The following is a 27,612-nucleotide window of genomic DNA, read 5'->3' on the forward strand; positions in this document are numbered from 1 at the left end:
GCTCAGTGTAAATTGTGTGTGTTTTTATCAAGCCTGGTGCCCGAGGCTGGGAGGAGAGCAGCCCAGCTGAGGGTGTGGAACTCGGCAGGAGCAGGGCAGGTCTGCAGAGGGTGAGTGGGGTGGGACAGGAGCAGAACAGGGCTGGGAGGTGCTGGGGGTCACGGCCCCACTGCCACAAACTCTTCTGGGCTGCCCCTGAAACCTCGGCTTCCTTCTCCTGTGAAATAAACTCCTTTTCATTCCTCATCTTTCAGCAAATTGTTCTCCTGCTCCTGTTCTCCTCCTGCAGAAGAAGCAGCATGTTTGGAATCACCAAAATTCCTATAAATTCTGCATTATTTTGGGTGCCTGAAAAAGTTTCTATTTGTTGCTTTATTTCCTTTATTTGGACTTATTTGCATGGATGAACGTATTTAGGTGACAGCAAACCCATCTATTACCTGAGACTTTTCTAAATTTTTCTGCTAAGTTTGGTGAGTGGGGTTACATGAGAAAAGATTTCTTTACAGATTCATTCTTGCTTAGCTACAGTATTGCAAGTATATGATTAGGGAAGGCTTCCATTTACTTAGCATTTATTTTAAACCTGTTATTTCCATTCTTTCATTCTCTCTTCATCCTGTCTGCTGTATATCTTCTAGGGGACATCCATTAGAAACTTCCATGTAAACAGAGAAAATTGAATTTCAGTAGAAACTTCTGTTAAACTTCTGGTTTTTAAAATTATATATTCAGTGTAACTCACTGCTGGCATTGTTATCTTCCCCACTCTCACCTAGGAGACAGAAACAAACTAAATAAACTTCCCTTTTTTGGCTACATTTGGATAAGCCCTTTTTTTTCTGTCTGACATGACAGGAGTGAAAAATAATTTTGAAAGTGTTTGTCTAATTACTGAGGTTTTGTTCTCAGTTTTAAACCAAAATAAGACGACCAAACTCTAACTGTAGAAACCAAAGTCTGGCAACGTGTTTTCTGAATTCAATATCATGAATACAACAAAACTGTATTTGTGATTGCATAATGTACAGCTGGATAAAATACCTTTAACTTCGTAATTGTCCAGTATTACAGTTGCTAAAATTCCATAAACTCTTATCACTACAGTGCATGGTTGGGCCTCTCACTCCTACCAATGGCCTCTGAAGTTGAAAAAAAATTTAAAATGCTCTTGTTTTGTGGTACAGTTGTTTTGGTTTTACTCATTAGACTTTAATTTGGTTTTTAAACACTGGTCTCAAATATATCCACATTCCTTAAGATGATTTCACTATAAATATATTCTGGTTTCCACTTTGGCCCAGGCATCAATAGTGAAGGATCTGTTGAAGGTGGATTTTGCAGCTGCCTTTCTGTCATAGTTGCCCAACCTGAGTCCAAGAATGACTGATGTGCCTCAGTTTTGTCTGGGATGTGACTTGTATTTTATGCTGTTCTTCCTTATTGCCTGATTCCTGTATTATTTTATTTGAGATTATACTTTTAACTATTATATTCTTTTTTTCCCCCCTTCTTTCTTTCTCCTTTCATGAACATGGAAGCAGCACAGAACAGTACATCAGTGCAGCAGATGTGTAAAGCTATTAATAAAAAAAAAAAAAAAGACAAAATTATAAAAAACCCAAAGGTCATTCAGGATAAGAGTTCATAGAGTTTTCCAACATTAGAGAACAAAGCTGTATTAATAAAAAGAGGCATTTTTGTGGTTCTAGTGCCCCCTCTTTAGCTGGAGTTTGCAGAACACTGATGCTCTCTGATAGCCTGAGACCCAGAGCTGTTGATGTGTGTTTTGCCAATGGCACCAAAATGACACAGTTTTGTTAAGGGAACGAGGCCACTCCTGTCAAATTGTCCTCTGCTGAAAACATGACATTGAGCTGTTTGGTGAATGGGATGTTTGAATTTGGTTTGAATACCTTCCAGGCTGATTTAACATTTTTAAATCAAGATTATTTTTCACCTCTGTGTATAAGTTCTGTTAAATTTCTCTCTGTTGTGAGGGGTCATAAACAGTGGAATCTTTTAGCACATATTTTGTATCTTGTAAGAGATTATAGTAACAGTGTTATAAGCATTGAAATTCCATACTTTTGGGTAGATTTCTTTTTCATTCTCTCTTTTTTTCCATATTTAACAAGAAGACATATAAGAATCTTTAGCTACTTGTAAAGGAGTGAACAAGGCTCAGTTAAAAGTTATCTCCTATTGCTTATGTGCAAACCAGGTTTTAGTTTATGAAAATCAGCTCTGTATTTGGCAATAGGATTATGGTTCTTCTGGGAAATAGAGTAAAGGTTTTATTGGAACATTTGTACAGGATAAGTACAGGAATTCTGGTGCCTTATTGATAAAGTGGATTAAATGGTAAATAATTCTGTTGTAGTTTTGATGTAAGTCATGTACAGACGTTGAGAAATCAGAAGGGTTTTTTCACTCAAAATCAGTAACAGCTGTCATGCTTGTTACTAAATATATCCTAAATACAAAATACAGAAAAATGCTTTTGGCAATGTAATCCTTCCATCTTTTATAAACTTGGATGTGATAAGGGTCAGTTTTACTATTCATTTGTTTTATCTTTAACCTTGAATTGTATTAAATAGTTGGATCTACTTCTAAAACTTTTTTCATCATGAGTTGTTTTGATAAAACTATAGTGGCACCTTTTTAGCAAGGTCATTCAACCCTTTAAGCTTGAGATATTTAAGCACCAAGATATATATTTTTGTTGCCGTTGATTTGATGGGAAGTTTTATTGTGAAAGTTGTTGCAAATTCCATATTGGGGTTTTTGGCTTTAGTAGGAATTTCCTTAGAGTGACAAACTGTTAAAAGAGAGGCTGTTGAACAGGAAATCAGGGCTCCTTTGAATTATGTTTGCCTGATAAAGTTATTTGGAAATATTCTGAGAAGAAATAGGCTGTGTTAGCTTTCACCAGCATCTAAGAAAGTCTGATCCTTTAAAAGGGAGGAAATATGGCACCAAAATGGAAAACAATATAGTCAGAAACCTTAGGAGGCTAAATTTAGGGAAGAGAATTTGGGCTAAAGTTTTTATAGACTGTAAAATCATGGTCTAGAAAGGATTTAATTCTCAACAGGAAATAATATGATTTTGAAAGGAATCTCTCCTAGCTGTCCAGCGAAGGTATGCAAGGTTACTGACTCTTCAAAAAGCAACCTTTCTGTATGTAAGTAAAACAGATCTTTATGCTACAAGTGGAAGTACTAACACGAAGTCGAAATCTAGGTGGTGTGTTTAAAGCCAGTGCCAATGCTGATGCATTTTAAGAGTGTGGGTACTTTCCTTTTTTCCTTTTTCTCTAGAATTTTATCATTTCACAAATGCTAGTTTCTGTGCTCATGATATATGACATATTTCTAGATCTAGACACCGAAGGCTTGTCATTGTCAATGAAACAAGGTACAGCCAGACTAAAGAGAACATTTCCTTGTATTGCTGAGGTGGCTCAAATCAAGGTTTTAATCAAGATTAGTTCCCTGTGCTGACACTGCCAGTGCTGCTCTGGGAGTTGTGCAAGAGTTGGTGAGTTTTTGAGAAATAAATGTGTGGGTGCTGTCGACGTGTGTTTGAGATCCCAGCGCCGTTGTCACATCATAGTTTTGATCACTTCCAGCTTGAGCAGCACTGAGTTTTACCCATGAAAAGTGTGAAGACTCTTAATATCTGTTCCATTTGCATTTCTGACTGCAAGCCAGTAAAATGATGTTAATTTAGCAGCATATTCTGCTGTGTGTCAGTACTGTACTGTGACCCTTTTTATGTTCAGTAACAGTGTGCTATTTATTCCAGGATGATGTGATGATGCCACAGCGGGTTAGGCTGCAGCACCAAGTTGCCATTCAACACCCAAACAGTGTGAGTACTTTTTTCTTGTGTGTATTTGTGGGTTTTTCTTTTACAGAGTTCCGGATACATCTTTAAAAGGATATGAAAATTTCACAGTCGGGCTGGTAGAGGCAAAGCAATAACTGGTTTATTCTTTTCCTTTATTTTTAATCCTTGCACTGAATAGGAGCTTTGATTGAACTTCTCTTCTTCTTTTTATTTTCTCTGTTCAGAAAACCAGATCTCATTATAACAGTGATACTCTTTTGCAAAGGAATATACAGGTTTGGCTGATGTCTGTGATCTAAAGGAGAATGCTCTTTTTATGTAGCTTAAGTCATGTGAAAAGCTGCAAAGGATTGGCTACAGCTATGGTTTATCTGGTTTTAATATTTGAGAGACTATAAACCATGGGGAATGTATGGGTTTGTTATTACTGAAAAATTGGCCTACAGTTCAGATGGTGTTTCCCCCTATGTCTGCCTGCAAAAGAAAACAGTATTAGAAGGCCATTCTTTATTCCTGTGAAATAAACTCTTGGAAACACTGTGAGATAGTTCTTCTCTGATCTATATGCTTTTGATTTTAAATGATTTTCTGTGATTAGAGTCAGTATTCGTTAGAGAGACTTTGTGTATATGCTCTACTTACCTGAATATATATATAAATAATTTGTTAAGGCTCTAACTTTATTTCTCCATGTTATTGATATAGATATTCCTTTATAAACTTGAAAACCGAATTCGTGTTCCTATCAGCCATTTTCAGCAAAATCAGCCTTATTGTTTGCACATCTCTGACATTTCCTCTTGTGAAAGTTATTTCAATGTGCAAGAGGTGTCTGGAAAGGGAAGGTCAATTGACTTGATCTGTCAAGTAGGTATTTCCTGCAGGTCTCTGAACAAAACAGACAGTTTTAGGATTATCACTGTCTGGGAATTAAACACCTTTTGAACTTTTCCTCCAAAACACTCTTGCTTCAAAGTAGAGATGATTGTAGTCATTTCAGCTGAGGAATGTCTGCCAAACAACCTGCTGCTGGTGGTGGGCTGTGAACCTGCTCATCACACCACCTGCAGCAGGCTCTTCGAAATCTGATAATCCTTCACGATGTAATTTATTAAATTACAGTTTTGGTACTGCCTGAGTAGCAGTTAACCTGATTCACATTATGAACATAATAAAATGATAAATCGAAAGTTGTTTTTGTTCTGATAGCGATCAGTTCATGTAATCCCGCAGCCAAATGCCAAAAAAACCGGAGAGGCAAGTTGATCCAGTAAGCTTGTTTTATGGAAATTAGTTTCAAGAGCTATCCTATTTCTTGCTTATGTGGCATCTATAGCTGTATATGAAGACTTTTTTAAATTAGACTAAATTCAACTGAGCAGTTTCTAGTCTGCTTAGAACACCCTTCAACTGTTTTGTTTATAATCTGCCCAACAACATTCAGTGTGAACTATTAAATGACAGTCAAACAAGTAATAAGGAGGGCCTGAGTAGACTGAAGGGTCTGTTCTAAACAGGACTAACTTGTTATTCCTGTGTTCTAAACTCACCTAAACTTGTGGTCCTGTTGCAGTACTTGTGGTGGGCTGGCCCTGGCTGGACTGTGTCACTCCTCTCAGCAGGATGGGGTGGTGGGAGAAGACAAGATGGAAAAGACTACAGGGTCAAGATAAAGGCAATTTAATAAAAGCAAAAGCAGAGGAATATCCCTTTGGTCAGTTTGGGTTGGCTGTCCTGACTGTGTCCCCTCCCCACCCCCAGCCTGCTGGAGAGGGGGGGATGCTGGAGGGGCATCCCTGCTGTGGGAGCACTGCCCAGCAGGAGCCAGAGCAGCAGTGTTACCAACACCTCTCCACTTACCAATACACAGCACTGGGAGGGCTGTCGTGGGCAAAATTAACTCCAACTCTGCCAGACCCAGGACATTTTCGTTGTTGCAGGTGTAGAAATGTTTGTAATGCCTATGGGAGGTATAACCTGGGTTAATGTTGTATTTTGCAGAACTCTGATTCAAAGGCCTGAAGGAGAAAAGGAAACATATCCAGCTCTTTCTGATGAGCAAATGGATTAGTTTGGTCCAGAGCCCCTCTAAAGTTCTGACAGAACTTTGAGAAAAGTTGATCTTCTTGTCACAAATCTATTGACCCATGTCAGGGTGGAATGGTGTTCTTAAAAGAATGATCTCTCTGCTGCCCTCAGAATAATTGTGCCATTCAGTTTTCTGGCCTTGGAAGATGGCTGGGTGTGTTTGAATGTTTTGTTCTGTATTTGAAGTTGTGGCAGAGTAGGTGGAGGGGAAAAAAAAAGGCAAAAATAAAAGGAAAAAAAAAAAGCAGAAGCTTGAGAAATGTCCGTGAAGCAGCAGTGAGCTTTTTTGGTTTGTTCCTGAAATTCTAATTTGCAGACTTGGACTTTCCACTGTTTTGCAACTTTTTCTGACCTGGATTTTTGACTTTATGTAATCTCAGTGTATGTTCAGAAATTTTATTCCTAATCCTGATGCTGCTGATTGTTACTGGGAGTCAAATTTGAAGACTGGGCTATAATATTAGAGGCTTCAGTCTGCTGTTGTTACTGCTATAGATTTACAGGTAGGAAAAGTCTCCAGCTTCCTCCACCAAGAGAAATCTCCCAGATCCAAACTAATCCCCGAGGTTCTTCCTCTTTTGTGTTACTTTTAAATGCAAATTGCCTTACCCTGACTTGAATCCTGGTTATTAAACAGCAGAACCAAAGGTATCAGATGCCTCTGGATACTCCCCAAGGAGTTGTTCTTCAAGGAAACACGTGTCTCTATCTCTGAAAAAGCAAGAAGCTTGTCCCCTGGTTCAGGTGCTGGAACGTGACAGGGGGAACCCTGCAGCAACCTGAACCTTTGTGTCTCATTTCCTCTATCACAGACTACATAACTGTGCTTTAAAGAGCAAGGTAATTTCTATTCTCTTAAGCTGCTCTTATCTGGAAGACTTTTAAAAAAAAAAATCTCATAGGGTGGAACTGTTTTGTCCTTGGTAAGTTTAGAGTGGAGGATTTGGGATCTCAAAAGACAAATGACTAATACATTGTGCTTTTTATTAAAAGCAGCTCTCCAGGACTGCTGTCATCCTGTCCTCTGGTGATTATTTCACATCATCTCCAAGTCCTGTTGACAGGGATTCTATAAACAGAAGCTCTCAGAAGACATAAGTTTTTGAGACTCTGAGTATTTACACTACAAATTCTTAACTTCTGCTTAAGAAATATCCAGCTCAGTGTGAATCCCTGCTTTTAGCAGTTGGAAAACTTAGGGACATCATCCTGTCTATTGATAATGTAATGACTACCAACCTTTGGTGTTTTTGGACACTGTATTGTCTGCTGGGTGTGGTGTAACTTTATTCTTTCTCTCACCACCCTTTATTTGAGTATATTGTCCCCCACAATATGACTTTGCACATGAACAACACGTGGCTTCAAGTTTTTGTATGTTTCTTTCAGCAGAATTGCTTATAAAGTAGCTGAACTTTTCCTGACTGTCTCCTACCTCAGTGAGGAAACAACAGCTGGGATCAGAATGTGGGCAGTGGAGATAAAAACATTATTTCCTTTTGTTTTCACTGGCTGAATAAGAGGTGAATCAGTACCAGTGTGACAAGGAGCACCTTTCTTTTTGTTGTGAAATTACAGGCTCTGTCTCAAACCTGCAGGATACCTAGGCATGTGAAAGAAAACTGAATATACCATTTGCATTTCTTCAATGAGAAATTCTCACTATTTTGCATCTCTAAAGCAGATTTTTGGCATATTCTGCAGCTTGGGTTTGGAGCAAGAGTTGCAGTGCCTGAGGCCATTTTTATCTGTTGCATTATCTGCCTGTGTTAACCAACTGACTGAATTCTGCATATCTTTGATGGTTAACGTGACTCTGAGATGGATGATTGGAAGGAGTGCACTCCAACAATGCCTGGCACTGGTGGCTCACAGACCTGTTCACCTGCCTCTGGGAGAGCTGGAAACAAATACTGTGCAATGGGCAAATGAGTTGGAGAAATGAGCAAATGAAGGAGAGAAATGAGCTGGTCCTTTGTAGAAGGCACATCTAGGCCAAAGGTGTTGGCTGTTTCTCTCCCACCCCTGCTGAACCTCACAAGTTAACTACATTTAGAAATTAAGGTGTTTTTTTTTTTCTCTTGGTCTGGGAGCACACTTTTAAAATTTATTTTGAAAGTCATAATCTAATAAAGTTTTTGAAGTGTCACTGTACCCTGTGCTGTTCTACTTGTTACATGTTAGAAAGAAGAAAGACTGTTTTTTCCCCTCTCCCTGACTTGCCTTCCCTATTGCTTATTGGGCACTAGTTTGAATCATTTCACTTTCTTGTGACTAAAGTGATCAGATCCAGTTGATTCCTGATTATGTCAGTCCTTTTACCTTCCACCTTATGAATTTAAATCAATACCTGACATTGCAAGTAAAGGTTTGCTTCTAGTAGCCACAGAAAAAGTATACAATAAAGTGAGTGGATTCCTTCTTACAGGTTTCATTAAAATACAGTTTTAGTGGTACATGAAGTAGATATTGAGGTGGAACAGAATTTTAAGATCAGCATTCTCGGTGTTTATATGGCTACTGTGATAATGAGATCTGATTTAAAGACTGACAATTTCAACTGGTTTTGCATTGACAATACACACAGGTTTTTTAATAGGAGTTAATCTGTGAGAGCAGTTCTGGGGGAATGGCTTAACAAATATCGAGCTTTGTTTTGTTCTGAGTGCAAAAAGATTCATTGACATTCTTACATCATCTCTCAGTTCCATATTTTGGATGTAGCTCTTATCCCTGGAGGTGGGGAGGGAGGGAATTGTAGGTAGTCTGGACCAGTTCCCATACATTGTCTTGCACTGTCAGAGCAGTTCTTATAGTCAGAGTGTGCACTGGATTATTTTGTACACAAAAGAGCACTGGATGTAAATAATGTATTCCAAGTGACTTGTTTTGCTGAGTAGTTTAGACATTGTGTACCCAAACAGTGGAAAAAACATCCAGACAACTGTTTCCATCCCATCCCAGGTGTGTAACTGCACATGTAGAAGTGCCTGTGCTTTGCCATCCCTCATCTGCTGTCACAAGGAAGTGGTCAACAACGTTGTTCTGTAGTCTGAGCCTTTATTCCTGAGGGATTTTATTACCTTTTCTCTACTTAAATTAGACAGTGTTTTAGTCTGGACTGCAAAAGCAGGTAAGTAGTGTCTTGTGTGTAATTTTGTGGTGTGAAAAGACAAAAAGCATGTTTGAAGTTTTATTAAACTGTCATTAAACATAAGTACATAATGTTGAGTATTACCTCTCTCTACCTCCATTTAAATTCCATCCTTCCTGCGTGCAACAAGTTAAAGGTTGTTGATGATCTTCCCTCGTTGTGTCTTACACTCAAGTCCGGGTTTTACCAATCTCCCTTTGCTTGTTTTGTCTTCCACTTGTGGCTTAGCAGATTTGATGTTGATAAACGGTTTCATTTGGACATGAAGTTGATTAAAATCTCCGTGGTGTAGAACTTAAATAATCTTTGTTTCTCCTGAGTTAATTTGCATCAGCTCTCCTTGTGAGTCCCTTACTCAGCATGTTTGAGACAGATCAGTGTGTTGCCCAGGCACGTCCCAGCAAGCACTGCCTCTAGAGTTTAGCTTTAATATAAGCATTAATTCATACAACAGCTATAAAAGAGAAATTAATTCAGTACTGTCATGTCTTGAATGATGAATAGATCAAATTTGTTTGTGTAACTCTGTTAGTAGGAATTTGCTCCACCAAATGGGCTGAGTAGATCTGAAGAGGCTCTGGTCCATCTTTGGTATAGACAGAATGGAAAATGAGATTACATTCCTGAGGTGAATAAATGCAGTTGTTGATTGTCAAACATCAGTTAAGTTTTGATTTAGGAGAAAAAAGATGTCCAGAGAAATATTCTCATGAACCAGTCTTAACTATTCTGGTCAGTAGAACTTTTTATACTCACTTCCCTTATAGTGCACACTGTAATCAAAGTACCAAGTCTTTAACATTTTTCTTCAGCTTGTGGAAAATGTAACTCCAAATTAAGGCTATATTTATGACTTCAGGAAATTGTCATTATGTATTTTAATTTAAAAATTATTTGTAATATTTCAATAATCTTTTGGTATGGAGGGTAGAAACTAGAGCAGCAGTTGTGCAAAGGTTTTGTTCTGAAATGGTGACAGTGGAGTATGTTTAAGAGGAAAAAATATGATTCCTTTTCTTTCTCTGCACTGAAGAATATGAACATTCTTTCTTTGACAATGTGAGAGTATTTTTCATTAGTTGTGCCTTTCCATGTATATCACTGGAATTCTGCTGTGTCTTTGCTTTTTATTAGGCAGCTTCCTTAAAGATTCTTTTTAACTTGGTATTTCTGAAAAACCACAGCGTGTTTTCAAAGTCACAGTGTCAGTCTTAAGTCTGTTCTACATTTAATCAAATATCCCAAATGGGAAACATCCCAACTTACACCACTGGGTAATTAAATTTGTGTTTAATATGGCTTCCACATGCCAATAACCCCATCAACTATCGTGATTACTGGAGTTTGATATTCACAAATGTCTCATTGTAATACTTTCAGCATATTTAATTTCTTAAACTCTGTCTGAAGCATGAAATGTTTAAAAGTCAAGATCCCCTCCTCCTTGTGCTCAGGCATTTTGCTCTGTTGATAACTATTAAAATCGTACTTTGTGGAGCTCCAGACAGGAGAAATCGTGTTTAAAACAGAAATAGTGCAAACACATTGCTCTTTTTGACTGTTCTTAAGCCTTATGTGAAGGACTGGTTCTGGAAGCATCTTGACAGGATCTGAAGAGTTTATTTAATTCCAATTGCATGTGCACTTGCCTTAATACAGAGGTTGAGTCTTTGGATCTTGTTTATCCCAAGGTGGCAGATTTTGAACGAGGGCTTCTGAGGCCTGGAGCTTTTTCCTGCCTGAGCTTGTTATCAATATATTGGCCTTACTCAAAGAGGACTTCTGAAACTCATTTAATTTGCTGTATTATCTACAGATTTCCTGTAGTATCTCGAAGTTTTCCCAAAAGTGTCATATTCATACTTCATGATTTCACATGAGCGACAACATCCTTTTAAATCTTGGTGTGTCAGTCACAGCTGGGCTCGTTCTGGTTACACCACCTTTTGACTTCTTGTTTTTCATATACATTCACTGAAGAAAATCCAGACTTCCTTGGCTTTTAATTACTCTCTTTTTACGTGCTGAAAATAAACGTGTAACATCCTTTCGTGGACTTTGGACTTGAACCAGTGTCAAAGGAGGATGTTTAACAGGTGTTCTTAAATATGGATTGCTCCAAGATAAGAACATCTGTGGAAATGGATATTCATCTGACCTAGAGGATTCTCTGGGGAGCCAGCACCATCAACATATTTTATAATTTTTAAGACATGCTTTAAATACACCAGGGTGTGTTTTGTGTATTTACACCTAATGCAAATTGGGTGTTTTGAAGAACAGTTTCCTGCTTTGGAAATGAAAGGGAGAGGAAATACATTTTATTCCCTTCCTCCCCCAGTATATAATTTTGGAAAGATTTTAACCACATGAAACTATTCCTTTTGTTTATTTTTCTTTTTTCATTGCATTAAATGATGATCACTAAATCCTTCTTAAAGGAAATTGCTGTGTGGAAATGACTAGAACAAAAATAAGCAGGGTTTAGGGAGAGCAGAGGTGGCATCTTCCTTTCCTTTACACATCAAGATGTAGGCTTGGTTAACTAAAGCTGTCTTAAACATTCAGGATAACGTAAATAACTCTTATTAGCTCTTTAGTTTAGGATTTTTCTCTCTGTGGGCACCCATAAACAGACTTATTGGGCAAAAAGGTGTCATGCCCTAGAGATAATCCTTCCTATATTACTTGTTATTTGCATAGTCTTTCTTACAGGACATTATCTAGGATCAGATGTTATGATACTTCTAATTAAAGCTTCACTAAGTAGCTAATTATGTTCTCTTCTAAGAGGAGCTTTTTATCATTCTGTCATATTTCTGACATGAAACTCAACACTGCACCTTCTTCCTCGGTGTGTAGAAGAAACTCTTCTACTTTACATAATCTTTGAAAGTTGCATTAGTTTTGTGCAGGAAAGCTGTGGATTTTTTCATGCTAAAATGCATATTTTTCCACTACCTGTTTCAGTATCAGCAGTGGTTGCTCAATTAAAAAAAAAACCAACTTAAGATTAGGTTCCTTCAAATAAGACCTATTATATGAAGGACTCCCATGTGTTTGTTCACCCAGTGCCTACTGCCTTATGGAGAGTTTATGGGTTTTTGCCTGTCTTTGTTCATTTCCTCTTTTTATAAAACAAGGATGGAAAATACTGGTATAAAAATTGGAGACTAATTAATTAATTTTGCATCCTCCTTTCCTCTTGAGTACAACGGGAGAGTTCTGACCCACAGGCTGCCTCCTGAATAAGAAAGGTTGTGGTAAAGGAAGTTGTAGTGATTAAAAAACCCAAAAGTGCCACATCTGCAGAAAGTGAGTTGGTTTTAATTACTGTCAACCCATTTCAACTTTGTTTCCTCTCACCTGCTTCCTTTTCCATTTATATGTGCAAGGGGAAACTTAAAAACCTTAAATTGGTGAAAATAAGAAGCATCTCCACCTGAATATTGCATTTAAAACCAGCCTCTGCTGTTGGTACAGAGTGCTGGGGTTTGTACCTATCAGATGTGGGACTGAAATAATCTTGTGTTTCAGGGGAACAGTTTTGTAACTCACACAACTGTGACTGTGTGTGCTCATAGTGCCATTTAGTGATGTATTTAGCAATCCTGCCTAGTTCCTCAGGGCTTTGTGTTAATCAACAAGTTATTGAATGTGCTCATTAAATCTATATTTCAGACATCATGGCTAACCCAGGGTTCTCTGACCAGCTTAGAGCAACTGTTTCATGGAGAAACCTTATTTTATATTGTTATTTGTACTGGTTTAATTGTATCATTGTCATATTGGATTGGCTTTATAGTTCTCTAACTCCTGAAAATGTTTTAAATGTAGTGCCATAAAGTGCATAACTGTGACATTGTTTCTGATAATCTTATTTAGATATGATTCATTAACTCCACTCCTAATTATGTGAAGTGGGAGAGTTATTACAGGTGCTTAAACATAGACCTGTAATGTTATTTTGACATCTTGGGCTGTCTGAGACCATCTAGAGAGGGTTGGCAGCTACTGGTGGAATATTCGCCCACTTCTTCCCACAAAGCTCATTTTAAGCTGTTTATATTTTTAAAGTTTACTTGTATGGCCTTTCAGCAAATGTGTTTGTTGGCAGTTAAGACAAACCCACTATTTTATGCTCTTACTATTCTTTCCTATCACTGTCTCTTGCTGCAATAAAGTATAAATTCTTTTCTATATTTTTTCCAGAGAGGCCAATGCTGATTGCAATTAAATAAATAGCTGAATAAATTCTAAGTTACCTTTAATACATTAAAAAAGTAATTGTCTGTCTAGAAAGCAGATTACATCATCTGCTGTTGTAGAAGAAAGGACTGTCATGATTTTCTCTCCTGATGAGTTTTGCTTTTCCATGAACTGCCACAGTCCTTTGCTATGGGCCAGAAACAATTTTTGTTCATGGGTCACGTTACTGCTTCCTATACAAGGAATATTAATACTGCACTTCAGCAAGTTTCCAGTTGGAATAAGAAATGTATTGTATTTGTTGTATATATTACATAGTTTAATCTTGGTACAGGTGTGTGCCAGTATACAGTTGGCATTTGTAATAATAAAAATAAACTTGTCTAATTAGATCAAAAAGTTGAAACTTGGCTGAACTATATTTTTGCATACAAACTGATTCTCAAAATACTGAAAAGCATATTTATAATATGGAGTTTCTTGTGCTTTCTGGAAGGTCTGAATGGGTGTAAAATAAGCCAGAAAGATTTTTATCAAAGTATTTTAAAAGTTAAGAAAGAAGCAACAGTGAGAAAACTTTCACTTCCATTTAGGAGCCAAGAAGAAATATTCAGTGAATGAACATAAAAGCTCTGTGAGACACTGAGGAAATGTGGATCAGTGTGCAGTTGTTTCTGCTGCCACACCTTACACAGGGGAGCTGGAGGAAGCTGGTTTTACTCTAAATAATCTGATTTTCATTGTCTGGTTACATGAGCTGGGCTTTACAGATCCTGTATCAAAGACTCAGGTTGGTGGTGTTTATCTTGCAACCATAAGACAAAAATCCCAGTCATGAGTCAGAGTCCTGTTGGGAGAGAAATAGTGCAGCTAAAGAGCAGAAAGGTGTGGAATGTGTTTGGCTGAAGATCTAGAAATAAATTTGATTGCATAGCCACAATTTTAGAATTTATCTGTAAAACAAAGCTCTTAAGATGATGCCAGAAGTGGTCTTGAGTGGTGTTGGTCCTGAAAATGGAAAGCAAGCAGGAGGTCTTAGGGCAGAGGGGAGAGCAAACATTTCACCTCTTGCAGTGTGGTGACTTTGTTATGTGTTTGTAGCTATTTTCCTGTTGTGTTACAAGGTTAAAATGCAGCTGTTCCCAGGAACAAGCACTAATGCTTTATTTTATGTATTTTGATGTGATGCCATTGTAAATAAAGAAGGTGGTTAAATGATGCTTTATTATACCATCTCCTGCAGGAGGGAGGTCCTTTCTTTTATGTGTAGTGCTGATGGGTTTGATTCATCTGTGAAAATGCAGTGAAAGGCCACCAAGAACACCAACCATGGCTGCTTTGTTCCTTTGCTTGTAAAGGAAGGAATTGCCAGGTTGTTGTGTGGGTTTGGTTTTTGGAATGAGGAGGAGGAGCGAAGACAGAAATTCAACTTGCTTGTAAAAGAATAGATTTGAGGAATAATTAGAAAGCTTTTTGGAAAGAAACACTTTAGATATGTGTGTACATAACACATTTAGGTAATTTAAGAAAAAGCAAACTTAAAGCCACTATTATGGAAGACATTTTAATAAAGTGTTAAGTATATCAATCCTTTTTTCCTCTCTTTCTTTAATTCTATATGTGAAACAAGTATAAGATTGCTAAGTGTGGATTACAATGTTCTATTGTCCAGATAATGAATGAGTTCTGTATGTAGTTCTAGTCTTAAATAAAAATAATCCTTGAAGAACAGGATGTATGTACATCTGACACAGCTTCTGTCAAGTTTTTATCTCTGTGGAGTGCCCCTATTAAAAACACCTCTAGGAACTCTACTAATTTATATTCAGTTTAAAAGAATTTTAGGTTAACCTTCTGAAAAGGTCTTGCTATTACCTAGCTGTGATTGAGGAGTAAGTTAGGATAAGGATTGAAGCTTTCCATAGTAATTCATCATTGTCATTGAGGAATATTTTCATAGTTCAGAGACATTTTGGTTTATTCTTATGGGATAAGCAAATCTTGCTTTCTTTTTTTTTTTCCCCATGGTTGTTATTTGGACTGTATTTAATCATAGTCTAAATGGTGATGTTTCATTGCCAGCAGTCCCCCAGCAAGGTCTCCTCGTGGTGTTTTTGTTCCCACATCAAAAGTATTCAGAACTGCACGTGCAGAATTCCAGCCTGACTGCTCCCATCTGTGTGGGGTTTACAGCTCTGTAAATACAGATACCTGGAAGATTGAAACTTGCTGTGCTCAGTATATGCACTTCATTCCTTAGGGTGGAAAATAAACCAAGGAAGTTTTCCACCTGTTCTTGAACAGAACTTGACTATCTGAAGATTAATACAGTTTGGGGGTTTTTTCTTTATTTTGTATGAATTAAAAGTCATGTGTGGTATTGTGGCTTGTGGCACTGTTGGTACAATTGTCTGGTGTTATTCAACTTCCCATTTTCATTTGCCAAACCTTAACTATTTTGGGTGAAATTTTGCATTTTAGATGTCTACATTTGTCTGAAAATTTCAACCAAAATGGTTCAGATATTCCCATGAATGAAGCTATTGGAAGGACACTTCTCAATGTTGGTTTTCTAGAGACCGTCAGAGTCTGTAACTAATTAACAGTTGAGCAGAGCAACTGTTCCATATGATATTATGGACATGAAAGGGGGGTAACAAGGAGTGTATAGATAATTCTTGGACTTGCCATGTTTTGAATGTTTATTTTATGAACTTGTTTTGTTGCCATGTGGGTGTGCAGCAGTTTACACTGTGGGATTTATCTCATTTTGCTTTAGATTGTTGGTTGCCAAGTCAGAAGAGAGCCACTGGACTCCACTGAACGATACACTCGCTGGATCAATAACCTGACCCAAGAGCAACTTCTCACACAGGTATTTTTGTTCCAGCTGTATCTAAAATTATGGCAGGAAAATAGAGCAGGAGGTTTATTTAGATGGATTTTTTTCAGTCATTAGCAATGCTTCATAACTTACTAAGGTTATCAGATTCTTGTATTTAAAGGCCAGTCTGTTTGATAAGAGCCAAGGATGACTTCACACTGGGTGAGAATGAAGCTTTCACTTCAGTTCAGGGTGACCCTTCCATGTCTCACTGCTGTTGTGCTTAAATACATCTGCTTTTGTGTTCTGATGATCAGGGATTTGTTTGTAAAAGGTGTATTTAAGCACAAAAGGAGAAAAGTCTTTCCTGAGAACGACTCCTTTCCCACCCAAGGTACCGACCACTCCTGTGTCTGTTTTAAGTTTTGCTCAGGATCATTTGAAAATAGAAGTTCTTCAGGCATTAAACATTGGGCTCATTACACATGTTTGTAAGTGAGATGCGTCTTGTGCAACTGAAGATGACAGTTTTGGCATAAAGAAAGGTTGTTTCATTAGGCAGGAGGCCAGTGCTGAACTAAAAGAGACTTTGGCAAAAACAAGTTAAGCCGTGGAAGAAATCAATCCAGCTTGTGGGGGAATGTTGCGTGGAATATTGTAAGAAACCTAATGGATGGTTAGCAGAAAACATCCCAGCAGGCATTCAGATCCAAGTATTTGGGGTTGGGTTTTGGGATGCTATGGTAGGAAGACATTTGCTTTTGATTTCCCCGGATTTAAGTGGCTGAAAAGATTAACATACCCAGTTTGTTAGACTTCATTATAAACTGTCTTGTGTTCCCCATTACCAAACCCCAAAGACACACTCACAGGCTCTTCTGGGCATTGTAACACAGGAAGGAGTCTACAGACCCTGTTTTAAAGCCAGTAGTGATGTTACAGTTCCCTGCAATTCACCAAGGGAAAGCAATTACAGGAAAAGTTACCCACAGAATATTTGGATTCGCCTTTGAGTATGGCATTAGAAAAACCAGAGATTTAATCTGGTGAATTTATGTGACAGCAGCACCTGGATCACTGTGTTGGTGAAGAGAAAGAAAAAGCTGAGGATGTAAAAACTTGTCCTACACAGTCTGTAGTGTTTCATCTAAATAGCCACTGGATGGGGTCTTTAATGAATTAAGCTGAAAATGAAAAGGAATATCCTAATTTTGAGGTTATTTAAGGGAGGATATAAAAAAAAAAAAAAAGAAAACTCATTTGAAGATGGGGAAGTCTTTGTTCTGGAAGAGATGATTTAATACAGTGGTTTTGATAGTAGGATGCAAATATGGTGACCTGGGAAGTCCCTTGCAACCTCATGTGCCTACAGATACCTCTTAAAGCCTTAATCAAGCCACTATTTTTACAGATGGTTTAAATTTGCCCATTTTACAGAGATATTAGGAATTTTAAAAAATCCATTGAGTTTGGAACTGGAAGGCTCCATAGCAGAACTTGTGCCACTCATCCATGAGTTTATTAACAAGCTCAGATTTATAGAGTCACACTATTTGTGTGCCCCTCATCGATTTTTAGCACGTTACCTGCTCTCCACCAAGCTTAAGGCAGGAACAGCAATTCCTCAGAGACAACACGTTTCTGAGAACTTTATGAAAGTCTGAAGCTTGGAGAGGTTGTGCTGCACCAGCTGTAACTCGTTTTTTGTTAAGCACCACAGAACCCCCTAGGAGGGAGAGTTGAGGTGCCCAATCATGGGACGAGCTTCAGCTGTGGCACCAGGCTGGGGCAGCTGGGCTTTTCTGGCTCTGCCATCACAGAACTGCTTGGTCTCCAGAGCATGTCAGCACTTCTCCTGCCTTTGTGTCCCTTCTTCTGGTCAGGAATTCAGGTAGGGGGATGATTATTTTGTTTTTTCTTACTTGAAGTGTGTGGCTGAGGAGGAATTGAGAGTAAAAGCCCTCTCAGCTGTGCTCTAATAATCAGGGTATGAATCAATTATGTAAGGTTAGGCCTGATTTGTCCCACTCCATACACTTTATTTTGGGTGAGCTTTTTCAAACTCTCTTCAGAAAATGAACCCCAAGAAAACACTAATGATGGACCTGTGCTAATGGATTTGTACAATCTCTGAGAGGAGCATCCTTCAGGGAATTCAGGAAGATTTGCTTTAATTTACAGCATGTTGTCTCCAGCAGTTCCTTGTAGTGAAAGAATGCTCAGCTTTTTTGTAGCCACCTCTGTACTCGATGCCTGACTCTCTTTCCAGCTAATTCTGTATTTCTGTATCATGCACATGCAGATTATTTGGGAAGTAAATTGGGAAAGCATTAAAAAAGGAAAAAGAGCCAGTTGTCAAGATCATGTCGTCCCCAATCATAATATTCCTGTTATTGATCAAACAACATTGGATTTCTCTACTGGCCAGTGCCCAAAGCCCAATTTGGGAGGGGTGGGTGGGAGCAGATATTTTGGTAGGTGCCTTCCTACCCTCCATGCTGGCTCTGGGTTTGTATCACTTGAGTCAATACCAGACTTTTGGATCAAATGTCCATCCCCTGTCCTCATGCTGAGAAGATCATTCAATACAAAATACTGCCAGCATTTTAACTTCTCTTTTCCCTTAGCCCTGGCCTCTTGATGCTTACTCATCCGTTAAATGTTTCTCTAAACAATTATACTGTAACATTCCAAAGATACTTTATGGTATGCGTGAAAATTCAGAATATAGACCCCAGAGAGTGTGGGGGGACTGGCAGAGTACAAAGAGAGCATGGTAATGAAAAAACCCTACTTTTTAAAAGATTAATATTTGCTTTTTCATGGTTATCTTGTGTATAAATGGTAGGTGATTAAAGCAGGCTTTTATAGGTATAGTGATATAAGCCTTAAAATACGTGTATATGTGTTCTGGTAGACTCACTCTTTCTGGCCAAGAGTGGAAAAACCAATTAAAAGTGGATAATCTTAACTGTTCAGTAAGAACAGAGCACAGTGACAGGTACAGGAAGAAAATGAGTAAACAAATTAAGAGAACTGACTGTTTTGATGTTGGAGTAAGTGAAAAAAATGTAGATTAAAACTAATCCAACAGGATATCCGAGTCTGGATTGTGCTTGTAAATGTGACTGAGGTTTGATCATGCAGCCCTTCTTGTATGCTGGAAATTTTAGTGGGCTGTATAAGTAAAAAGGTCTGAATGGTTTTATGGTTGGATTAATTGCACAAATATTTATACAAGTAGTTTTTAGGGATTGTTGGAGACTGTAAGGAAAAGAGCTGAGTTCATATCCACGTCTGTTAAATCACTGCCTTAGCTTAGCTTAGTCTCCAGCCCGTGGAGTGTTCTGTTCAGCCTGAAGCATAATTCCATCTGACCTACCATTTTTTCCTCCCCAAAGACAAGAGACTTCTCTGCTTTCATATGGTTGTTCACTTAGAAAGCAGACAGCAAGTCTAGAGTGACACATGAGGAGACTCCTGCCAAAAGGAGCGGGCCTGTGCATGATAAGACTGGACTGTCCTAATGTAGATAAATAACAGCCTGAACAAACCACAGTGGTTGTGAGTGTCTGCTTGACTTCCTGATACCTGCTGGCCTTTGCAGGTTATCTCAGAGCTCTTCCTGCTGGATAAATCTGGAAGTTGTCACAGGTGATTTGTAGTTCTTAAGAATAATCTCTCCCAACCACCTGACAGAAGAGCAATAATTAACATTATAGTTTTATAGCACATGCCTTTCTGTTCATTCATAGGTTTAAAAGCTGCGCTTCTCCACTCCTATGCTAGAGTTTAATTAATATTTGATAAAGATTCATGCTTCAAATCAGAACTTACTACAGATGCTCAGTTTGGAAATAGATCCAGCACTGTGGTTGAGTCAGAGCATGTAGCTTGTTTTTTAAAGCAAGGAGGACCTGACAGCCTGGCTGGACCTTTTCCATAAATTCAGTGCACTCAGTATTGCATTGCCATAATGTGTCTCAGTAGGCATCTTCTTAGTGCTCAAAAGCTGGTAGGAATAGATTGTAAGTAAGATGAATTTTCCAGGTGGGCCACAGATTGGATATCTCTGGCACAGAGCACCTGTTTTGTCCACTTGAAGACAGAAAATCCCACCTTTATTAGTGCTTGGGTTGGTTGTCGTCGTGTCAGAACTGAAATAATCATTGAGGCAGCACTCAGAAAGGGGATGGATGTGTGCAATGCCTGATGTCTGGTTATGTTAGTAAAGGCAAAAACTGGACAGAGGGAAAGGCTTTCTTACTTAAAAATGAATAAAACATGAAAAGGCTGATTGAAATCCCCTCCACCCCCCCATCTTTGCCACTATTAATGGCTCGCTTGTGTTTGTTGTCTTTCAATAAAAAGATACTCAACACTTTCTTGGGTTTTTTTTTTTTTTTGGTCACCATTTCCTCTTCTTTCCCCCCTTTTATCTAAAAATTGTGTAATTAATAGTGAGGTCCTGATGCTTTAATGAATGAAACAGCCAAAGTCCCAAACTGGTTATTACAGCAGATTTTAGTGGTTTATATGGGGTTGAGCCTATAGTATATAAGAAAAAAACAACTGGCTGCTTCCTTTTGTGGTTGATCCTTGTTCTCCTCTGGAGGAGAATGAACCAGAGTTTCACAAGCTTGACAGTGTTTATATTTACATGTGAAAATACGTGTCAAAGGGTTCATGGAGCTCTAGAAAGTTTAATGAGAAGTGGCTTACCCACATCTGTGAACTCAAAGCACAATTAGAACTTCCCAGTGAGGCTTTATGTAAAGGCAGCTCAGGGTCACATATTTTGAACTTAGAAACAGGTTTGGAGGAATTCAGAAATGTATACAGCTTGTGCTTTGTGTCTGTGCAGTTTTGCATGAGTTTAAAGGTGTCCCATAGGGGGAAGGAGCGTTGAATAACTGGGATTTTTCCTCTTCATATTTTGTTGGATGATTTGCATGCTTAAACAAGGCTGGAATGTGGTTCCTAATACATGGCAAGGTTTAAATGGAACAGAAATATTATAATATAGTATAAAAGCAATTTGTGACTACAATAAGTTTGGCTTTATTCCAAACAGTTCTTGATGAATGCAACCTTACAGCAGGATGGATCCTTGTATGGCAGGAAAAGCATGGTATGATTTTGATGGACATAGAAATTAAACAGATACAAAACATTCATCTCTGATTTGAGCTACAATATGTTCCAGCTATTTTCTTGTATTTTAACCTATTAACCATGCCAATATGGAATGCAACAGCTTTCCATCCTAAAATCTATTTTTCTTAAGACATTGGATGTAGGAGATGGACAGGTAATGCCAAGTGTAAAGGAAGACTGTCAACAGTTAAATTTTCATATACCCATAATTTGCTTTCCAAGTTATTATTATCATTTTTATCTCCTCAATACTTTTGAAAATTACTTTGAAAATAGGGCAAGATGTTTAGGGCAAATAAATAAATAGGGCAAATAAAATCAGGACTTAGTTGATAATGTAGGGCTGCAATTATGGATGTGTAACCAGCTAATAACTTCCCGTTTCTGAGTGCTCCACTTATTCTTGTTTGATGTTCTGTATTTATCTTGTTGATGTGCTGGCTCACAGATAAACAACACTTAAGTTTTGCTTTGGGCTTCTATATCATTGCCTTTTATAGCTTAAGGAAACTATACTTTTGCCTACTTTTTGAGGGACAAACCCCAGTTTTTGTGTTAAAAAGGTAGATGAGATATTGAAATAGCCCTACCTTTCCCCCCCCCCCTTTCAAAACAAAAAACCCACTGCAAATACAAGTTTCCAGCTGATTCAGTGATGTTTATTTTTCAGTTGGTCGTCCATATGTGAGAGCACAGGGCAGATACACCCTTCATTTCCTGTCGTTTGCTTTCTTTGAATTTGAAAATCAGAGTGCTGATTCCACAAAAGAAAGGGAAATATTTTTGCTGTGGCTTCTAGTGTAATAAAAATTACTGATTTCGAACATATTTTATCTGCAAGGCAGCTCCCTATTATGTTCTTATATATAAAAAAAGCATTTCTTTGTCTCTGGCAGCTGGGCATTGAACAGATTTTCACTGTTTTAAAAATTGTGTATGAGCATGAGCTAAGCATATTCTATTTATTATTGGAAAACAACTTCCTTTTTTGGTCACAGGTTTTAGTGATAAAAGTACTGGGCCAGATTTTCAGGAGAGCTCAGTAATTTCCATGGTAATTGGAGTGGTGAGTGTGTGAGTGTGAGGACACCATATCCCATAACAGGCAGTAGGTCCCAAGGCCAGTTTGATCTATCAAAGTTAAGATTTTGTTCCTTCATATTATTTTTATACTGACCTCACCCTGCCATGTTTGACATTTGTCCCTACAGTAGTTGCTGCTTTTCTGATTTTGTGACTGCTTAAGGAAGTTGAATTTTAAAATATTTACATCCACCATATCCTCTCAGAATTATTAACAATATATATTATAGTTATGTTTGAAGGGTTTTTTTTCCTTTCTGTGCTGTAAAAAAAGCCAGATTTGTATCCAGTCCAACAGCTTTGGAGTATAAAGATCTAGATTTAATGAGGAATGATTAGCTCAATTGGTTAGAGCACAGTGCTAATAATGCCAAGGGTGTGGGTTTGATCCCTGTAGGGGCCACTCACTCACGAGCTGGACTCGATGATCCTTGTGGCTCCCTTCTAACTCAGAATATTCTGTAATTCTGCAATTTGATTTTGATTTTTTTTTTTCTTAGTGCAAGTGTGACAAACTGGGACATGGCATTTTTATCCTGTTTGTACAGCCTTGGCTGTGATTAGAAGTTCTTGAGCCGAAGTTGTGCAGATTAAAATCTTACAGCGAGCTTGTCAGGGCATTAACTTGGATCAAGTGCAGCTGTGATTGGTGTGTCCTTTTTCATAAAAAATAGATATCTGGCTGTTCACTTGTGGCAATTTCATGATCTTAAGGGTGAGTGGCTCATCAGGTTCCTCCAGAAGCAGAGGTTCTGTGCATCATTTTGAGAACCATGGGAAGGAGGCAGAGGGGGCCTGTGCCCTGTGAGATGGGAGAGCCACCCCTTCCCAAAGCAGAATGTGAACGTGGCAGGGCATGGGGAGCACAGTGAGGAAGGAAATGCTCTTGGATCTGGCTCCTGGTGTCACTGCTGATCCTGTGCCACCTCTCAGGGTGAGCTGCTTTCTGTGATGGGGGGGGGTTTAACCTTTTGCATCGCTCGCAGTGAGCGCTCCCACCGTGCAGGAAAAGGCAGCAGAGGAGGAATGAAAACCCAAAAGTTCCATGCCCTGCATTTTACAAGTAGAATTCCTTAAACTGGAAATTCTGGTGCTGCTGGCAGGCAGAGTAGGAGGGCTTAGTACTTGCTGCAAACTATAGTGATTTCTTCAGAGCTACTGAAACAGAAAAAGCAGATGTTACCAGACTTCTTTTATTAGCTAAATTAGCCACCATTCATTTATGGTGTTGAATTTATTGGAGTAGATCTTAGTCGTTCCTGTCAACACAAAGGATAGGTGTTCAGAAAGTTTGTGCAGTAAAAGGAATTATTATTTTCAGGTGTATAATTTCACAGCGTGCCAAGAGGTCTGTATTTATCTTGGATAATTCTTTGCATACCTGTACTGTAATAATGTCAGAATGAAATAAATATAGTCATGAACATATTAATCTCAGGGTTATGATTATTTTATGAAACCATAAAGATAAATTAAGGCAAGCTCTTGCTGTGTAATGAATGGGTCAATTTTTACTTAAAAGAACATTTTAATCTTTATAACTCTGGAGGATATATTTAGCCACTAAAGACAAAATAAGTGTACTGTCTATAATGCAGCTTGTTAAGATTGTTTTTTGGTTTGTTTTTTTTTTTGCTTTGTTGATTTTTGGGTGTTTGTTTTTTACATCAGACTGCACACAAATGCTCCTCCACAGCCACGGAGCACAAACAGGCTTCTGGACTAGATTTACTTGGTCTGCCTCTGGTTTGATTTTTGTCTCAGTGTGTTCTCAATTCTCCATCTCCCATTCCATGTCCTTTTTAAGCACCTTTGCAGCAGAATTATGAATTCTTTGGAGCAAATTTTCATGCTCATGTTCTTTGTTAAAAGCGAGTGAAATGAGGCCCAAGTTTGTGCATAATATCACATAATAGTTACTCTGATTTTTTTTTTAATACAACTTAATTGAAATCTATTTTCAACACACATACCAGACTTACTTCTCTGAAACCCATCTGTTTGACACTGTGTAATTTAGGGGGACTTTGGGACTGTGTGGCCAGGTTTTATATGTTTTCTTTCGTGTGTCCTAAACTTTTTTGCCATTTTCCACTGCAACTTTTGGAATTGGTTTTTATGGCTGTGACAACGCTCAGCAGCTTTCACTTGCTCACTTCATTCTCAGTTTCATCTCTTCCCCCATATAATTTTGTCTTTCCCTGATGCTTCACAAAAGAGCCACAAGTTCACCACATCCCTCATTGCCCATTCATTTTGCAAGGAGCAGATTCCTTAGCAGTTTCCAATGAAGAAATTGAAATGTAACTACCCATGAGTGCAAGAAAGCAGCAGATTAATAATATCTTCAGGAGAAAACAATCCCATGTCCAGGAAATGCTCTATCATAGAGTCAAGGCCTCAGGGGAAGGAGATAAATTGGTCACCAGGTTGGCAATTGCATTTAAGCCATTTTAATGTTTCTGAGACAAAGCAGACTGTGATAAGCAGTGCTCATGCTTTTTGACACACTCCACTTGGAGTCCTGCCAGGCCAGCAAGGTAACACTGAACCCAAGCAAGAAGCAATAGGACTGTCACAGCATTTACAGCTGGGAAATTGCAGAGAAATCTCAGCTTTATTATCCTGGAAGGCAGAAAGAGAGATAGAGAAGTCATTGCAGTGGACCTGAGTGTAGTGTGTGCTTCAGCAGGACACTAAAAGGCCCATGTTTAGCTTTATGTTCTCATTGTTCTTTTCCTTCTTAAATGCATTTCCTGAGCATTTAAGCTAAAGGAGAAAGGATTTGGGGTTTTATAGTTGTGTCCCATATGCAGCCAACAGTCAACCTGTGCTTTGTGCAGGAGTCAGTCCAGGAAGCCTTGTCACAGTGTGTTCCAGTCCAGGAAAACTGAGAATTATACTGGCAAGGACTCACTCCCCTTGTGATGTGTTCTTTAATTATTTCTGTTTCCAGTCTTCCACTTCTGATCATGAAGAGTAGCATTGCTAATGAGGGCTGCAGACAAGCCAATGGTGATGCATCTGTGCATCTCCCTTTTTCCTTGCTCCCTTTCCTTTTTTAGCCAGGCCTGGTGACCATCTAAAACTGTAGTAGGGCCATATCCCTGTAGTTTCATTCATATCTTTCATATTGGCACTCTGCTATTAGAAATAAATAAATACCTCTGTGATTGTGAAATGAAAATAAATTAGAAACTGCTCCATTCAAATGCTTGGCAGTCTTAGAACCCCTGATGTCTGACTTGAAAGAGCAGGAAAGTTGAGTTTTCAAATGACAGTGTTGCTAAGCTGTCCTCACACGTGTTTCTTCTTTTAAATGAAACTCAGGTCATGTTGAACGTGTCCATTGTACATCTGCAGCCTCACTTTTTCCAGGGGTAAGATGTTTGGTTGAGATTTGTTGTATGAATCAAGCCAAGGAATCACCTCTCATGGAGAGTTATATGTCACACTAACGTGGTTAATAATGAAGAGATTGAAGAATATGAAGTTTGATCTAAGATACATTCACATGGAACATGCTCATGATTCATCAAAGTGGACAAGGAAGGAGAATTTTGTTCTTCTTGAGGCAAGAGTTTTTAATTGGATGTCATCTCTTGTACTGCTGGACCTCAGGAAAGGACAAAACAGTGAAACAGTATTTATGCCATTAAGAGAAATAAACAGCCTGTGTAAGGGTGGAAGAGAGCAAATTTCTGGTAAGAAATACTTAGTCCTGGACTCCTGGATGACCTCAGGGGAAATAAGATGATGTGTTGCAAAAGTACTCTTTAATAGTTGTAAACAAAGGTGGAAGGTATCTACAAAATCAGAACCTCTGACAGTAAACCTTTTAGGGCAGAAAATCAGCTACTACGGAACTCACATCGTGGGCTGGTGCTCCATTTGCCTACAATATTTGAAAATGATGTGTTATCTCAACTGCCAACATTTATTTGGCCACCTGATTTTAGAAAGTAATAGACAACAACATTAGCTTTTTCTACCCACCCTGAATTGCACTTTAATGGCATCTTTCAGAAGAATTGAAACCTTAGAGTAAACCAGGCCCTCTCTTAATTTCAGTGTCAGATTTCGCGTTCAAGATTAAAACAAACAAACAGAACAAACCAAAGCCAACAACCTTTGGAGTCAGTAGGAGAGATTTTTTTTTGTGTGTGTCATGAAGTTATTCATCGATCTGCAGAGCAGATGTTGACAATCACAGGAGAACAGAGGCGGGTCTGTGGCCGGCAAGCTCCGCTCCACGTGGGCAGATCAAGGCTCAAGGATTTCCTGCCAGCGCCGGGCGTCGGCGAGGGCACTTTTTGGGGGCTGCAGCCCAGTTCAGTGGCACAAAGTCACTTTTGTGTGGCCTTGGTTCTGTCTCTGGGCTGAAGGAATTATTATTGGTGCTACGAGGCTGTGTTCTGGTCTGGGAGGTCCGTGTCTGTTGAGATGGAATTAGGGGTTAAAAACTTTTTGTGGATTTTGTGTTTCTCTGCAAGATGTTTGTCTCCTTTTAGAAGGTGCAGGACAGCTGACCCTTTCGTTTGCTGCAGGAGTTGCCACTGTGTCATTTCACATTTTAATTCTTTTAGCTTGAACTATATTTAAAGCACAGTCCCTCCCAAATTTTAATACAATTTTATACAGGAACTTAAATGGGAGCAATTGCCTGCAAATTAAAAAGGATGAACTATTATCCTTTTGCCTTCAGAGCAGTTTTCCTTGAAATTCTCATGATTGCAAGTGACATGGGGCATCTCCTCTGTTGACAGTGTTGCTTGGCATGCTCATGTAAATAGGCATTTTCCAGCAGTTAAAAGAATTTTAACTGTAGCTCATTTTGTTTCAGACTCATTGGGGTTGTTGCAGTAATGATGGTGTTGGTGCCACATTCAACGAATTCCCATTTTCCTCTTTGCCAGTAGAACTGTATAAATAATCATGTATTAGTGATGGAAAATTAATAACACTTTTGTCAACCAAGAAATAATTTTGATCTTCAAGTTTAACAGGTGTGGTCAGTGATGGAGGAAACATCCCCTGCCCTTTTGGAGGCCGTGAGAAGAGGAGAATTAACAAAACCAGCGTAGTGGAAGGACAAGAAACTTTGTGGGCCTGGTCGCTGTTTGAGATCAGAAAGATGGTTTCTTGAATTGGAAACAGAAAAAAAAATTCTGGTGTTCTGCCATATGTTAAATTCACTCTTTCATGGCTTTTATAATCAAGCCCTGGCCGTGGAATGTGA

General features: G+C 38.6%; 2 protein-coding genes across 8 annotated transcripts in view; one reads left to right on the forward strand and one right to left on the reverse strand.

The window, feature by feature from the left end:
- Positions 1–27,612, reverse strand: part of TBCD (tubulin folding cofactor D) — a 579,906-nt gene that overhangs the window by 366,514 nt on the left and 185,780 nt on the right. The window lies entirely within an intron of this gene.
- B3GNTL1 (UDP-GlcNAc:betaGal beta-1,3-N-acetylglucosaminyltransferase like 1) overlaps positions 1–27,612 on the forward strand; it is a 114,423-nt gene that overhangs the window by 15,382 nt on the left and 71,429 nt on the right. For 2 of the 3 annotated variants that reach the window (XM_064675702.1, XM_064675703.1), the window contains exons 5-6: positions 3,814–3,879; positions 16,089–16,184. In XM_064675702.1, the coding sequence (XP_064531772.1) occupies positions 3,814–3,879; positions 16,089–16,184 (162 nt within the window). Of the gene's footprint in view, positions 1–3,813; positions 3,880–8,635; positions 9,080–16,088; positions 16,185–27,612 lie in introns of those variants that run through there. The other variant, XM_064675704.1, reaches the window with a different exon arrangement.

This window comes from Pseudopipra pipra, chromosome 19, assembly GCF_036250125.1.
Source record: "Pseudopipra pipra isolate bDixPip1 chromosome 19, bDixPip1.hap1, whole genome shotgun sequence".
Taxonomy (NCBI): domain Eukaryota; kingdom Metazoa; phylum Chordata; class Aves; order Passeriformes; family Pipridae; genus Pseudopipra; species Pseudopipra pipra.